A 13,999-nucleotide genomic window follows, 5' to 3' on the forward strand; every position below is an offset into this window, starting at 1 on the left:
ATGTTTATTTATAATGCAATGCTAATCGACATAGTCTTTAGCACTGTGTAGAATACTGTACAGAAGCCTCATCAGTTCACAGAAAGAAGTTATTTCAAAACTCGATTGACACTATAATTCGAGTTTGGGGTGAAAATACATGGTTATTTTCATAGACTGTTATACTTTGACGCTGTACTGATGAGAGAAACGAACCTTTTCGAAGCTTTAAATCAATTGAACCATTTGCTTCACAAAATGATTCACTGTTTCGAATCACTCAAAACGCCACACGCTGGTGATGCCTGCTGGTCATAACGTGGTCATAAATGCAACAAAAACTCAGGCCAAATTATGCATAAATAAAGACCCAATGCAAAATGTTTAATTGAAATTACAATATATTAAATGCAATTAACAAATCATCAAATACTATTAAATATGAAGTGTTTTTATAACCTGTTCTTCTATTAATTTGCAGGACTTTTTGTTTGCTTTATGAAGGGCTCGTCTAAACATCTTTAACAACTACTCCCATATATAGACTTCTATAGAACAATTTCTCCTATAAGACTTCTATAGATATTGCGATATATTGTCACCGTGATCCCCCGATAATCGGTGCACTTAAATAGATACCGTGATATATCGTTATCGTGATCCCCGATAATCGGTGCACTTCAATAGATATCGTGATATATCGTTATCGTGATTTTAATAATTCTATGATTAATAATATTACCTCTTATAATAATAATTAATATTACATATAGCATGTAAAATAAAACATTATATTAAAATTATATGAATTATTATATTACATATACGACGTTCTGAATACATCGTATATTATGTTTAGGATATTATATTAATTTTAATATTCATTATTGAATATTTATATACAACAATTAAAAATACTAATTTAATGAGTATATTCTAAATATTATAATATATTTAGAATATTATATTACTATATACATTTTTATTGCATGAATATATATGCTTGCAATAATAATTGACATGTATAATATATATATTTTATATTAAATACTAATAATACGATTATATATATATATGTTCACATTATTAAAATATAATAAATTATTAAATATTGGATGATTTTTTATTTTATTTGGCTAATTTAGTTGTGTGTATTCTTCCTGCTCGAGTCCACCTCTCCATCGACTCACCTGACTGATGCGGTTGAAGCCGTACTGCCTGAAGTTCTCATCATAGAGAGAAACCGTTCGGGCACCGATGTAGAAAGGCTCCCACGGATCGGCCCAGTTTATGGTGTACGCCACCTCCAGCGGCCCAGAGCTCTTGCTGGCCAGGTTGACCCACTGTGAGTAGTTAGTGGGAGCTTGACAGCGAGGGCAAAGTTCATCGTAGAACGGCCGCACCTCGCCAACCTGATAGAGCTGCACCAGCTCCGACTTGTTCGTGGGCATCTTACGAGTGTGCCTGATCTCGAACGTGGGAAGCACGAGGACCTCGTCCGCGGCTGGTTCGCGCCTCATCAGCATGGTCACGAACTGGTGGTGCAGATTGGCACTGGGTATCATGTCGATATCGATGACCAGGATGTAGGCCGCATCTGTGCCGCTGCGGGCCACGTTGCGGAGAAGGTTGTTGGGGTACGAGACATTGCTGCCGATGGCGTAGTTCTTATACTTGTCTCGGTGGGATTCGAGCTTGGCGAAGATGCCGGAGCAGCCCATCTCCTCCAGACCGGCAAAATGCTCTCGATCCTGGTCTGGAAAACTGGCCATTTCACCTGAGTGGCAAACCAGATGGAAGTCCACCAACGCTTGAACCTGTGGGCAGAAAATGCTGAGGGCGTAAACGAACGCCGTGGCGAACTTGACATCTTGGCCGTTGGCGAATATCGCGACGGATAGAGGATTCTGCCAGCGCTCCAACAAAGAGCTCAAATGGTGAAGGTTGTTGATAGTCGTATGCGTGGCCAAAGCCAGGTGGTGCCATCTTGGACCCGCTCCTGGCTTCTGATTGGTCGAGAAGTCGCTTTTGATTAGGTTTTTATACACGCGGTACTGTCCACTCCCATCGAAGATCCCACCTGTAGATAAAGAGTACCTGAGATGTTCCCGCCTGGGGTTCTTCTCTCCTTGGTTTGCTGTCTTTTTGGAGCCGAAGAGCTCCGAATACTTGTAGCGCTGCTGTTTGCCGTGCAACTTTGAGAGGAAAGACAGATATAGAAGCTGCAACAGTGCAACAATGAGAAGGGCACTGAGCACCACCTGAAACACGGAGCATTTTTTAGAGAAATGCATTACAATTACTGGTGGCTTTTGTTTAATGTCAATGAAACGTTCTCAGAGAGTGCTGCTCACACAGATCAGCTAGGGTTAGCCAGCTGTCTAGCTATGCAGCCCTCGTGCATGCAGCAGGCATCGCATTGATCTGCATCGCAGCGAGATGAAGTAGTGCAGGTCAGTTTAAACGGGAAGCGACTTGTATGTTTGGATGCATGCATTGAAAAGACGCCTGTGAACACGCAGAGAGAGAAACACGTTCGCTTACAGCATTACCTTTAAGTGACTTTAGAGTATAGAGTCAAAACGACCGCGTATCAGGGAGGCGCATCAGACGAGGTGGCCGAGTGGTTAAGGCGATGGACTGCTAATCCATTGTGCTCTGCACGCGTGGGTTCGAATCCCATCCTCGTCGGGAATCGTTTTTGACTTAAATTTGAGCTTGGTTAAAAAGAGGAGTCCTGCAGTTTTTGCACTATACTAATGTTTGGTTTTAAATAATATAATATAGTAATAATACTATTTTTTAAACATGACATTGTAATATACAATGACAGTGTATTTTTCAGACTTTGGAGCCCCCTACAGTTAAGTGTGTGGAATTCATTGTCGTAAATATAGGCTGCACACGTGCATTTGTTGCTGCCGTAAAGCAAGCCGTGTTTTTTTCGCGGAATTTCGTATGCTGTCAACAAACTTGTTTTTTTTTATTTGATGCTTTACTTAGTGACAACTCACACCGACAGATACAACATAATAACAACAATAAGGTCGAAAACTGTAAGTAATAATAAAAAAATAAAAATAAACACAAATTTAAAAAACCACATACATTATTGACATCAAATGTGGACATCCTTAACTTATTTATTTTAACTCCTTAACTTATCTTTTCCTTGCTTACACCTCAATGCTTCACGATACTGATAAATAAACCAATAAACCTCAAACTTAAAGATTATGAATGTTATATTAATCTCAAACAATGTGGCAAATTATTATTAGCTCTATAAAAATAAATATATTCGTATTTTAATAATAAAACCCTGTTTTAAAATCAATTATAAACCGGAGAGTTCCGGTCCTTGATTCTGATTGGCTGAGCCGCGTTCGAAGCTGTTGTAAATTACTCTATAAACACACACACCGTTGTTTACTTCTGTGTATTGCTCTGCAACTGCTTTGTTACAACCACAACAGTTTCTGAGGAGCTGCGTTGTTTGGTGGAAGAATACTGTTTTATTAATATCATTACACTTTATTTGCTGTTTCTGTGAAACCTTACTACGTATATACTGGTAAAAAAATGTATAGCCTGAATGCACCGTAAATCACTTTGGATAAAAGCGTCTGCTAAATGCATACATTATTATTATTAATTATATGGAATAACCGTTTTATAAAAGCAATAATCCCCGTGAAGCCATGGTTTACAGTGAATTTATAACAGCTAAGCGGCGTTACACACAATGAAAATCCCTTTAGCTGTTATTAACTCACTGTAGCTTCTTGGGGCTTATAGCTTTATTAATATCATACTTGTCATTATCAAATGAATATTTGGTAATTGTAATAATTTTATTTTACACAAGTACTAACTGATGGTGAACAGCAACACGCACACCGTTTATTTTTTTTGCTCCAACAAGTGTGTGATTTTAGAGACGAACAAAACACGCGACACCGTGAGCAGATCTCGCTCAATCTTGCATTTTTAATCCAATAACCAAAACAACCACAGAAACATAAACATAAACAGGCTTCGTCCGACAGGTGTACAGTCGTGACAGGATAAACGATGGAGTCGAGCCGCGGTCAACAGTCACGAGGTCCACCGTACGACACATTTCACTCCATTACTAAATATTACGTCTTCCCAAAGCAGAAGAACGTGAAAGTCGAGCCTCACCAACTATCTGGGCATGGTGAATTAACGCAGTCCGTTTAGACACGAAACATGTTTATTGGTAACAAACTGGACTGAAACGCAAACAATGGAAAACTATTTAGTTGAAATCACACTGGCTAGTGCGAACGGCTGTAAATGTTCGGATAGGAAAGGTGTTGTTGTGAGCCGTGTCTTAACAAAACGTGCATGAAAACCGAGCCTTTCACTCTCTTTCGTGTTTTATGACTGGCACCTGTAAGACTTAATAGAAACATGCCAACTCAGTCTCTCCGCAAATATTCTAACCAGCGTTTAAAGAAAAATCCACTAGGAGACGAGCACTCCGGCGCCGCCTTTCGAGCCTCCTTCGCTCTCTTTGGCTGGACTGGCGTCCGCTTTGCCCTGTTTGTCGTCCTCGCCGACTAATCGGATGTTGTAGCGCTCGCGGTACTCCGTCAGCTCCCGCCCTTTCGCCTGCATCTGTGAGTTAAGCGACTCCACGATCTTCGTGATCTGATTGGAAAGAGAGAAGCGGTAATAAAGCATCGTTTACGACGAGCAAAGGTGTGCGAGTCCCGCAGCAGAGTCGCACCTGTTCTTTATTGTTTTCCAACGCAGGCAGAACTTCTTTGACGGTCCTCTCCACCAGCACACCGCCAACTAAGCGAAAGCACTTCCGTGTCGGGTCGACTTCCTTTAGCGTGTCTATGACGAGGCTGTGAAGAGGAAGTGATGGGCGTCAGAACAAGAGCCTTTCAAACACAATGTGTAAATATCAGTGCCTTCGTTTCTTCATCAGAACAGATTTGGAGAAACTGCGTCACTTGCTCAGCATCGCATCCTCTGCAGTGAATGGGTGCCGTCAGAACGAGCGGATTTCTCACTTCTCAAGGCATTAACTGACGGACTGGAGTGGTGTGGATTACTTGTGGGATATGTTTTTATCAGCCGTTCGGACTCTCGTTCTGACGGCACCCATTCACCGCAGAGCATCCACGCAGGAAGGGACGGTTTCACAGCGCATCGCTCTGATTAAACACACCTGTGTTCATTGATCTCCATCTCCAACTCTGCAGCCTTCGAGGCCATACTGCGCTGCTCCTGTCGCATCCTCTGGAAAGTAGCCACCACCTGATTCACAAACACCAGCACACATATGAACAGCGCATGCATATTAATAAGGCGGTAAATTGTCAAATAATAAAATAAAATAATAACAGTGAGATGATTAGGTTCAAGTATACAGGTGCATGTAGAAAAAGCTTTGTCCCCTTGATGACTTGTGGGGGGGGGTCGTTAGCAATGCCCCTGAATGACTCAGTTACTGTCACTCTTAGTTTCTTCTGTCTCGTGCTGTAGTGTTGAATGGCAGGAACAGCGGCAGCCGTGCAGACGATGCACTTTCCTCCTGGAGACTAGTTTCTAATGGGCGGAGACCTAGATTTAAGAAATCACGGTCTTTTCTCTCTCTTGCAGCAGATCTGAGGTTTGCATTGTTGCATGGCAGCTATAAAGCAGCACAGGCGCGTCTCAGTCTGCGCACTACACGCCCAACACGCGTGCTTTACAACGCCACCCGAGCACGTCCATTACTGAGCACTGAGGGGCGTCGGACGCTCGCGGCTTTGTTGTTTATCGCAGACGCGCTCTGGGTCGGTCGCGACGCGTAGATTAAGTGTTCGCGTGTTACTGTAATAAACCCAATGCGCCGTTACCTGCTCTGCGGACGGCGCGGGCAGCTTTCCGCCGCTTTTATCGCTCGTGTTGTTGCTGCTGTTCGCCGCCATGATGAACTACACCACACCGCGCCGAGTCAGGACCCCCAACGGTCACATGAGGGACTGACCGCGAACATTCCTGACTGAAATTACCGCTCGCTAAGAACAGAAACGTAAGGTGCTGTACGACTTTTTTTTTAAACCACACATAAAATTCCCATTTTCACCTGTCAGATTTTTTATTTATTTATATATATATATATATGTTTTTTTTTTTACAGGTTACCGGTTTTTGCGAAGAGTACGTTAGTTGCTGTTCCACAAGAGGCGCGGAAAGCACATGCAGCGTTCAAATTTTAAGGACGTTTCAGTCTTATTGATGACATTTATTCGAAACGATTACATTTTTTTAAATTCTATGATTATATACATAGATGGGAATGTAGTTTTGCAGTAAATAGATAAATAAACTCACCTTTTCCAGCGAATCACATCGACTTTCCTGCGATTGGTCCGTCCTGCTCTGCGCTGAGAAAAGTAACACGTGACACGTGACCGCGCGGTCTCGGCGCAGTTTCTGCGATTATAATCATTTGAACCTGAATAATGCTGCTGGTTAATAGATTACAATAGCGATACTGGTGATAAACATTGTGTAGAAAATGCAAGGTAGGTAAATATAAGAGTTATTACTTAGACTCAAAGTTCTGTCCAATCAGAGGCAGCGTCCTGACATATAAGCCCCGCCCACACTGAACTATCGTATCTGGATTGCACGCGTATTTAGCCAAACATAAACTGTAATTTAGCACAAAACGACTGGGTTGTTCTTTAACCCGCCTTCGTATTCTGAGAGTAGAGTCAGTTACGTCGTGTGTTTTTAATGCGCCAGCTGTAGGGTTAGTTATTGCCGTGGCAGTGGCTGCAATGGGCTCAAAGTTCAGTCTGTGAGAGTAACGTTAGTTGAGTTCGGCAGGCTGTCGATGCGTCTGCTTGCTGCACTGAGACCGCTGCACGCTTTGAGATCGAAGGCAGTGCGAGGACAGATCAGGTTCGACTTTCTGCATGCATGCTGAGTTGTTTCTGTTCTAGTCTGGTGACTGCAGTGCGGTTTACTTTAGTGTCCGCATGAAGACGCAGTGACACTGAGTCTCGCCGGGGTTGAGCTAGAAATAATGCATTTGTTACTCATTTAAAGGTCACGCTTGTGATCCTCGGCAGTCAAAACAGACTCGAGACAATACAACTTTTTAAAAAAAATTTTTAATTAATGTACTATTTTATTTTATTTATTTTTGTTTGATTTATTTATATAATATTTTTTTAATTTGAGGAGATTTCATGATTATTTCTATAGATTATGCATTTATTTTAATATATTTTTTTCTGGATTCTGTGTTTTATAAATTAATAGAAATATATTATCAAAAGTTACCTGTATGGTGTTTTTATTTTATTTATTTATATATATATATATATATATATATATATAGATTATAGAGAGATATAGATTATGCATAATTTATTTCTATATTTTTTTCTGGATTCTGTGTTTCATAAATGAATAGACATATATTATCAAAAGTACTGGTACAATTAATTAATGTACTATTTTATTTTATTTATTTTTGTTTGATTTATTTATATAATATTTTTTTAATTTGAGGAGATTTCATGATTATTTCTATAGATTATGCATTTATTTTAATATATTTTTTTCTGGATTTATAAATTTATAAATTAATAGAAATATATTATCAAAAGTTACCTGTATGGTGTTTTTATTTTATTTATTTATATATATATATATATATAGATTATAGAGAGATATAGATTATGCATAATTTATTTCTATATTTTTTTCTGGATTCTGTGTTTCATAAATGAATAGAAATATATTATCAAAAGTACTGGTACAAAAATGAATGCATTAAACTTTAACAATTTAATAAATCTTTTAAAATGCAATTTGATCAAGTCCTTTTATCTGTTTGGCAAACACAGTGCTGCACAATGGAGGTTTACTGATTAAATTAAAACATGGGTGAGAAATTATGAAATTGTGTGAAATTCTTAAAAAAAAAAAATTAAGTTTCAAGTTTAAATAGTTTTAATAAATAATATTTAATCAATCGTATTACGTTGAGATGTACTTTCTACTCTACAATAGCAATATATTTCTGTCATAATCTCTTCAAGTTAAACCAAACTTTTATTTTGGCGGGTTGTAGTGAAGACCTTTTGCGTTTCTGTGCGTTTTAATAAATTGTATTATTATTGTAACTTTGAGAAGTAGATTCTATTGCACTGTTGTAATTAAACTGTTAAAACACACTTTTATTTTGGCGGCTTTGAGTTTCTGTGTGTGTCTGAGGATAGTTTTCTGAAATGACTGTCAGATCGCCTGCTCATAGAAACATAGGCACATTCTTCATTTGTTTTTCAGGATGTCGTCATCGTCATCACTTCCTGTGGCGGCTGTTTGTCAGATGACCGCCACCCCTGACAAAGAGGCCAACTTCAGCGCTTGCATGCGATTGGTGGAGCAGGCCAAAGAGGGCGGGGCCTGTATGGTGTTCCTGCCGGAGGGCTTGGATTACATCGGCTCGAACCGCGAGGAGACGCTGCAGCTGTCCGAGAGTCTGGACGGGGACATCATCAGCCGTTACTCACACCTGGCCAGGTACGATACGGAGCACTGCTACAGCGACTGACGACGTCTGATTGCTCAGTAGGTGTGTGTGTGTGTGTGTGTGTGTGTGTGTGTTTAAGGAAGCTGGACCTGTGGCTGTCTCTGGGTGGGTTTCATGAGAGAGGACACGACTGGAAAACAGACCGGCGCATTTATAACAGCCATATTATCATCAATGGACAAGGTACATAGTCTCATTTCTGAGTCATTTTTGAGCTGTGCATTTTTTTTTGTCATTTTCTGTTGGTTAATGAGGTGATTTATTACTGTAATACATATATTTTTAATATTTAAAATCATAAGAAAATATTTATTTAATAATTTACATATATGAAATATTTACAGTATTTCATATTTTTATATTTATAAGACAATGATTGAAAAAATGTTTTTGTATGAAATGTACAGTATTTGTCTTTTTAATCATTCAAATCGGTATAAATTAAAAGCAGAATATGAATATGAAACTATTTTATATTATACTTTACTGTAATGCAGAAAATATAAGGATTAATTGTTTGTTTGTTTGTTTATTTATTTATTTCCATATTTAAAAATAAAATGCAGTAATTGTAATTTAAGCTTTTAAGAATACTTAATTGTCGGGAAAATATTGTCACATGGAAAAATGTTTCAAAAAAATTGTCCTAACATAGGCCTTTAATTTTTATAATTCTCAGATGATTCAAGTGATTAAAGGAGATTAATTAATATGATACATATGTTTTATAAATATTAAAAAAAAATCTGTAATACATTGATTTTTTTTTTTATAAATAAAACCAGCGTGAATTAAAGGCTGAACATACTGTCATGTTCAAATATAGAAAATACTCATATTTGATATTTATGGCATTTAATTTCGATATCTATATTTCAAAACGTTAAATAATTTATTTATTTATTTTTTATCAGCATCGATAGCTGTTTTCATTGCAAGATCTAATTATTTTATATAAGAAAATTGTATAAGAAAATAGTCCTTAGAATTTAGGTGTTTAAATGTTTAATTGTCATGACAATATTGTCCTAATGCAAAAAAAAGAATGATCCTAATATAGGCTGTGTTTTCTTTGTTAAACAGAGTTTTGTATGAGATGGTTGTCTGCCACAGTCCGCAGAAGCATGTGTTGTGTGTGTGTTCAGGTGAGCTGGTGTCTGTGTACAGGAAGGCTCATTTGTTTGATGTGGAGCTGACGAGTAAAGCAGTGTCTCTGAAAGAAAGCGCTTTCACCGTCCCCGGACCTCGACTGGTGCCTCCCGTCCAGACGCCCATCGGAAAGGTGCTTCAGCTCTAAACAACAACACAAGCAGCCATGTGACTCTCAGGCTTGATATTAAGGTGCACTGTAATGCTGTCATGGTGTTGTGTTCACTGTAGGTTGGTCTTGGCGTCTGCTATGATCTGCGTTTTCCTGAGCTGTCAGCAGCGCTGCGGAGACACGGAGCAGAGATCCTGACTTACCCATCAGCCTTCACTGTGGCCACAGGAGCGGCACACTGGGAGGTGAAAACATGATACACCGCGCTGCACAGTAGGGCTGTCAAAAAAAAAAATGCGTTTTCCTGAGCTGTCAGCAGCGCTGCGGAGACACGGAGCAGAGATCCTGACTTACCCATCAGCCTTCACTGTGGCCACAGGAGCGGCACACTGGGAGGTGAAAACATGATGCACCGCGCTGCACAGTAGGGCTGTCAAAAAAAAAATTTGAATTTTGAATATTCGTCGAATTTAAAATAAAAATCCACGTTCGAATGCAAAAACGTTGCATTTGAATTTTAGATGTGCGTTAAGGAGGCAGCCTTATCAGCGGCGCACGAGATGCGATGAGGATGTAAGTGTCGTTGCATTATAATGTTTTTGTTAGGATATCCAGTTGAAGCCACTAGATGCGGCGCTGCTGCGTTGTTCATTACAAATATAGCGGAAAAAGAGAACATCAATGCGGAGAAGATCTTGTTTACATCAAAACTCAAACCAAGCCGTTCACACAGAACGCATATTTATCACATTTTCGAGAGGGATATCTATCAGCGTTGCACTCGCATCTCGCACACAAGAGCCGCATGTTTAGAAAGCCATGTAAAATTAATGCAAGTTTAACTTTGAAAAAACATATCGAGACTTTATGGTGGGTTTTTCCCCATCCCACTGCATCTCGTGTTTTTAAATGAAAAATGTTTAAGCAACTTAATTCATTATAACTGGTTTATAAACATTATTTTAAACATTATGCACTTTTCACAGATAGTCATGTTATCTTATGCTTTGAATAAATGTGCATTAGTAATATTTTGCTCGATGCGCCCTCTTGTGGCCTCAGAGAGAAGCCAAAAGCTTTTCTTCACCCTAACTGAAATTATGCATTTTAAATTAGAATATAATTAGAATTTTGATATTTAAGTAAAAAAATGGAATTGAGTTTTTCAGCCGTTTTGACAGCACTACTGCTGATTAAACCAAAATGTTGATTTGCCAAAAAAAAAAAAAGGCCTATTATTACCTAATTTGATGATGCCAAGTTAAAAAAAATCAATAAAAACTTCCATCTCGTACAGTTTTATTTTTTTCCAGGTACACGTACAGTTTTTTTTTTCAAGTACATTTAATTTTCAGGAACATATTGTCAAAATGCAAAAAAAAGATATATATTTTTTTGTAATATAGCCTTAATTGAGCCCCCCCCCCCCCCAGGTGATCATTAAAGGGATTTTTATATAAAAAATATAATGCAATGTTTTTTTTTATTTTTTTTTTTTTTATTGAAATCAGCACAAATTAAATAAAGGCAGAAAAAAAATACAGAAAATACTACCATGATATTTAAATAATAATTCTTTAATACTTTTTATGGATTACAGTAATGAGTATTTATTTTAATTATTAATCACTATTTGCATGGCAAGATTATTATAATATAAATTATTTAAAAACAAAACACAGTAATTTGGGTCTTTGATTAATTGTCATGAAAAGTGTGTCACAGTGCAAACAAAAAATATACTTTTAATGGATTACAGTAATGAGTATGCATTTTATTTATTTATTTATTAATAGCTATTTGCATGGCAAGATAATTTTATTGTAAATTATTTTAAAACAAAATACAGTAATTTGGGTGTTTAAATATGTTTAATTGTCATGAAAATATTGTCACAATGCAACCAACAAAAAAAACAACAACACTGAATGGTTCTAATCGAGTCATCTTTTTCTTTGTTAAATGTAATTTTCTATGAAAATGTCTGAAATGGTATGAAATCTGAACAAAGAATGAAGGGTTTTCTAATTGGATTATTTTATCAGCTTCGATGCACTTATCAAAATAACGAAAGCAGTCAAATGTCAGAAGATCTGGTTTTAATGACACCGGCAATAAATCTAACCTTGAAATCAGGACTAGACGTAAGATAATGTCGTGCTTGTGAAAATCAGCTGAGAATTGAACAGATAGTTGTAATCTGGCTCCGAGGTAGACGGGAATCATGTCGGTTTGGCAGTTTTTCTGGTGTTCAACGGATAATACAGGACTTCTTCATCTTACAAATGGTTGTCGAAAGCTACGAAATCTTCATATTTTGTGACCTGCGTGAGTAAAACAGCCACTATCACAGAAACCAGCACTCCTTCACTCTAGTGCTGTTCTGCTGACAGGTGCTGCTGCGGGCGCGGGCCATCGAGACGCAGTGTTTCGTTCTGGCGGCGGCGCAGGTCGGGGCTCATCACGCGAAGCGGACGTCGTTCGGACACGCGCTGGCTGTGGACCCGTGGGGTGAGGTGACCGGGGACTGTGGGGGTTCAGATGTGGGTTTAACACTGGTGCAGATTGACCTGCAGAGACTACGGGACATCCGGAGGGACATGCCAGTGCAGCAGCACCGCAGAGACCAGGACTTCTACTGCAGCCTGGACTGATCCATTACTACACATTTTTAAATGAAATATGTGACCCTGGAGCACAAAAGCAGTCTTAAGTCGCTGCGGTATATTTGTAGCAATAGCCAACAATATCAATTGTTCTCATATCATCTCAATTTTGAAAAATGGACCCTTATGACTGGTTTTGTGCTCCAAGGTCACATTTATTGCATATGATACAAATAATATGCAGTGATGAATTACTGTGTATTTAATTAATGACTCTGAACTGCTTCTTATTAAATTTGAAGTTGGATTAGAAATGGCTTGACTGGTCTGATGTCATTTGCTTTATAATGCTTAATTCTTTATATAATAATTCTATGCATTTTCTTTATAGTATGCATAATTTTTTACTTTTATTATTATAATTATTATTATTATTAAAACCCTTATTGCTCCATTGTTTTCATTTTTAGACTTTTTTAATTATAATTATATTTTGTATTATATAGAAATGACATTTGTTAAACTAAAATATATACCTGTTTTATTGCTCTATTGTTTTCATTCAGTTTCATGTAGTTATATTTGTTGTAGTTTAATATTAAATTATTAATTTCTGTATTATAGTAGCACAATACTATATACAGTACCAAAATAGCATTATGCAGTAAACTTTTTTTGCTTCATTATTCGAATTAACATTTATTTAACTTTAATTATATTTTTATTATTTAATTTAGCGTTATGATAATGTATTTTAAATTAGATTATGAGTTTTTGTATTATTATGAATCTCGGATCTCGTTCCTCTGATGGGGGGGGGCACCGGAAGTGAAGGTCCCTGACACCGGAACGGACCGAAGCAAGCCGCGCCAGAGCAGAATGACAACAGTTCTTGAGAGGAACATGTCGCGTGTTTTATTCGTGCTGCTGGGATGATTTGCGTCTTCAGAGGTCGTTTCGAGGCATCGCAGAGGTAAGACGCTGGCATCCGCGCGGTTGGAGAGGCATTTCGCTCCGTGCAGAAGCACCTGTCGGTTCATTTCATCGGTGTGATCACACACACACACACACACACACACACACACTCAATCACTCACACACACACACACTCAAGTTCTTGAGAGGAACATGTCGCGTGTTTTATTCGTGCTGCTGGGATGATTTGCGTCTTCAGAGGTCGTTTCGAGGCATCGCAGAGGTAAGACGCTGGCATCCGCGCGGTTGGAGAGGCATTTCGCTCCGTGCAGAAGCACCTGTCGGTTCATTTCATCGGTGTGATCACACACACACACACACACTCACTCACAGAGACACACACACACTCACTCACAGACACACACACACACTCACTCACAGACACACACACACACACTCACAGAGACACACACACTCTCACTCACTCACAGAGACTCACTCACAGAGACACACACACTCTCACTCACTCACAGAGACACACACACACACTCACTCACAGACACACACACACTCACTCACACACAGAGACACACACTCTCACAGACACACACACACACACTCACTCACAGAGACACACACACACTCACAGAGACACACACACTC

General features: G+C 38.6%; 4 protein-coding genes and 1 non-coding gene across 6 annotated transcripts in view; 3 read left to right on the forward strand and 2 right to left on the reverse strand.

Moving 5' to 3' along the window:
- Positions 1-1,115: 1,115 nt before the first annotated feature.
- On the reverse strand, positions 1,116-2,506 carry b4gat1 (beta-1,4-glucuronyltransferase 1). The gene has a single exon (XM_016236071.1). It carries the CDS (start codon positions 2,271-2,273, stop codon positions 1,116-1,118), a length of 1,158 nt encoding a protein of 385 aa, XP_016091557.1. The 5' UTR covers positions 2,274-2,506.
- Positions 2,507-2,588: 82 nt separating this feature from the next.
- trnas-gcu (transfer RNA serine (anticodon GCU)) lies at positions 2,589-2,670 on the forward strand. Its single transcript has one exon. It is a non-coding gene; the product is annotated as a tRNA-Ser (tRNA).
- Positions 2,671-4,293: 1,623 nt separating this feature from the next.
- Positions 4,294-6,016, reverse strand: pfdn2 (prefoldin subunit 2). The gene is made up of 4 exons (XM_016236111.1): positions 5,859-6,016; positions 5,186-5,274; positions 4,736-4,859; positions 4,294-4,656 (listed from the first exon to the last, which is right to left on the reverse strand). Exons 1-4 carry the CDS (start codon positions 5,928-5,930, stop codon positions 4,471-4,473), a joined length of 471 nt encoding a protein of 156 aa, XP_016091597.1. The 5' UTR covers positions 5,931-6,016; the 3' UTR covers positions 4,294-4,470.
- A 335-nt stretch (positions 6,017-6,351) lies between these two features.
- On the forward strand, positions 6,352-12,539 carry nit1 (nitrilase 1). Of its 2 annotated transcripts, XM_016236108.1 has the most exons (7): positions 6,352-6,912; positions 8,308-8,544; positions 8,634-8,737; positions 9,700-9,836; positions 9,935-10,006; positions 10,158-10,211; positions 12,209-12,539. In XM_016236108.1, the coding sequence occupies exons 1-7, from the start codon at positions 6,845-6,847 to the stop codon at positions 12,467-12,469; spliced, it is 933 nt and encodes a 310-aa protein (XP_016091594.1). In that variant the 5' UTR covers positions 6,352-6,844; the 3' UTR covers positions 12,470-12,539. The 2 variants fall into 2 exon arrangements, with proteins under 2 accessions (XP_016091594.1, XP_016091595.1); XM_016236109.1 differs by lacking the exon at positions 10,158-10,211 and having other exon boundaries at positions 9,935-10,060.
- A 1,005-nt stretch (positions 12,540-13,544) lies between these two features.
- Positions 13,545-13,999, forward strand: part of clcn3 (chloride channel 3) — a 56,472-nt gene continuing 56,017 nt past the window's right edge. Inside the window, exon 1 of the mRNA XM_016236072.1 lies at positions 13,545-13,619. The gene's annotated coding sequence lies outside the window, so the exon portion shown is untranslated. The remainder of the gene's footprint in view (positions 13,620-13,999) is intronic.

The sequence above is a fragment of the Sinocyclocheilus grahami genome, unplaced genomic scaffold (assembly GCF_001515645.1).
Source record: "Sinocyclocheilus grahami isolate Dianchi unplaced genomic scaffold, SAMN03320097.WGS_v1.1 scaffold481.1, whole genome shotgun sequence".
In the NCBI taxonomy this organism is placed as follows: domain Eukaryota; kingdom Metazoa; phylum Chordata; class Actinopteri; order Cypriniformes; family Cyprinidae; genus Sinocyclocheilus; species Sinocyclocheilus grahami.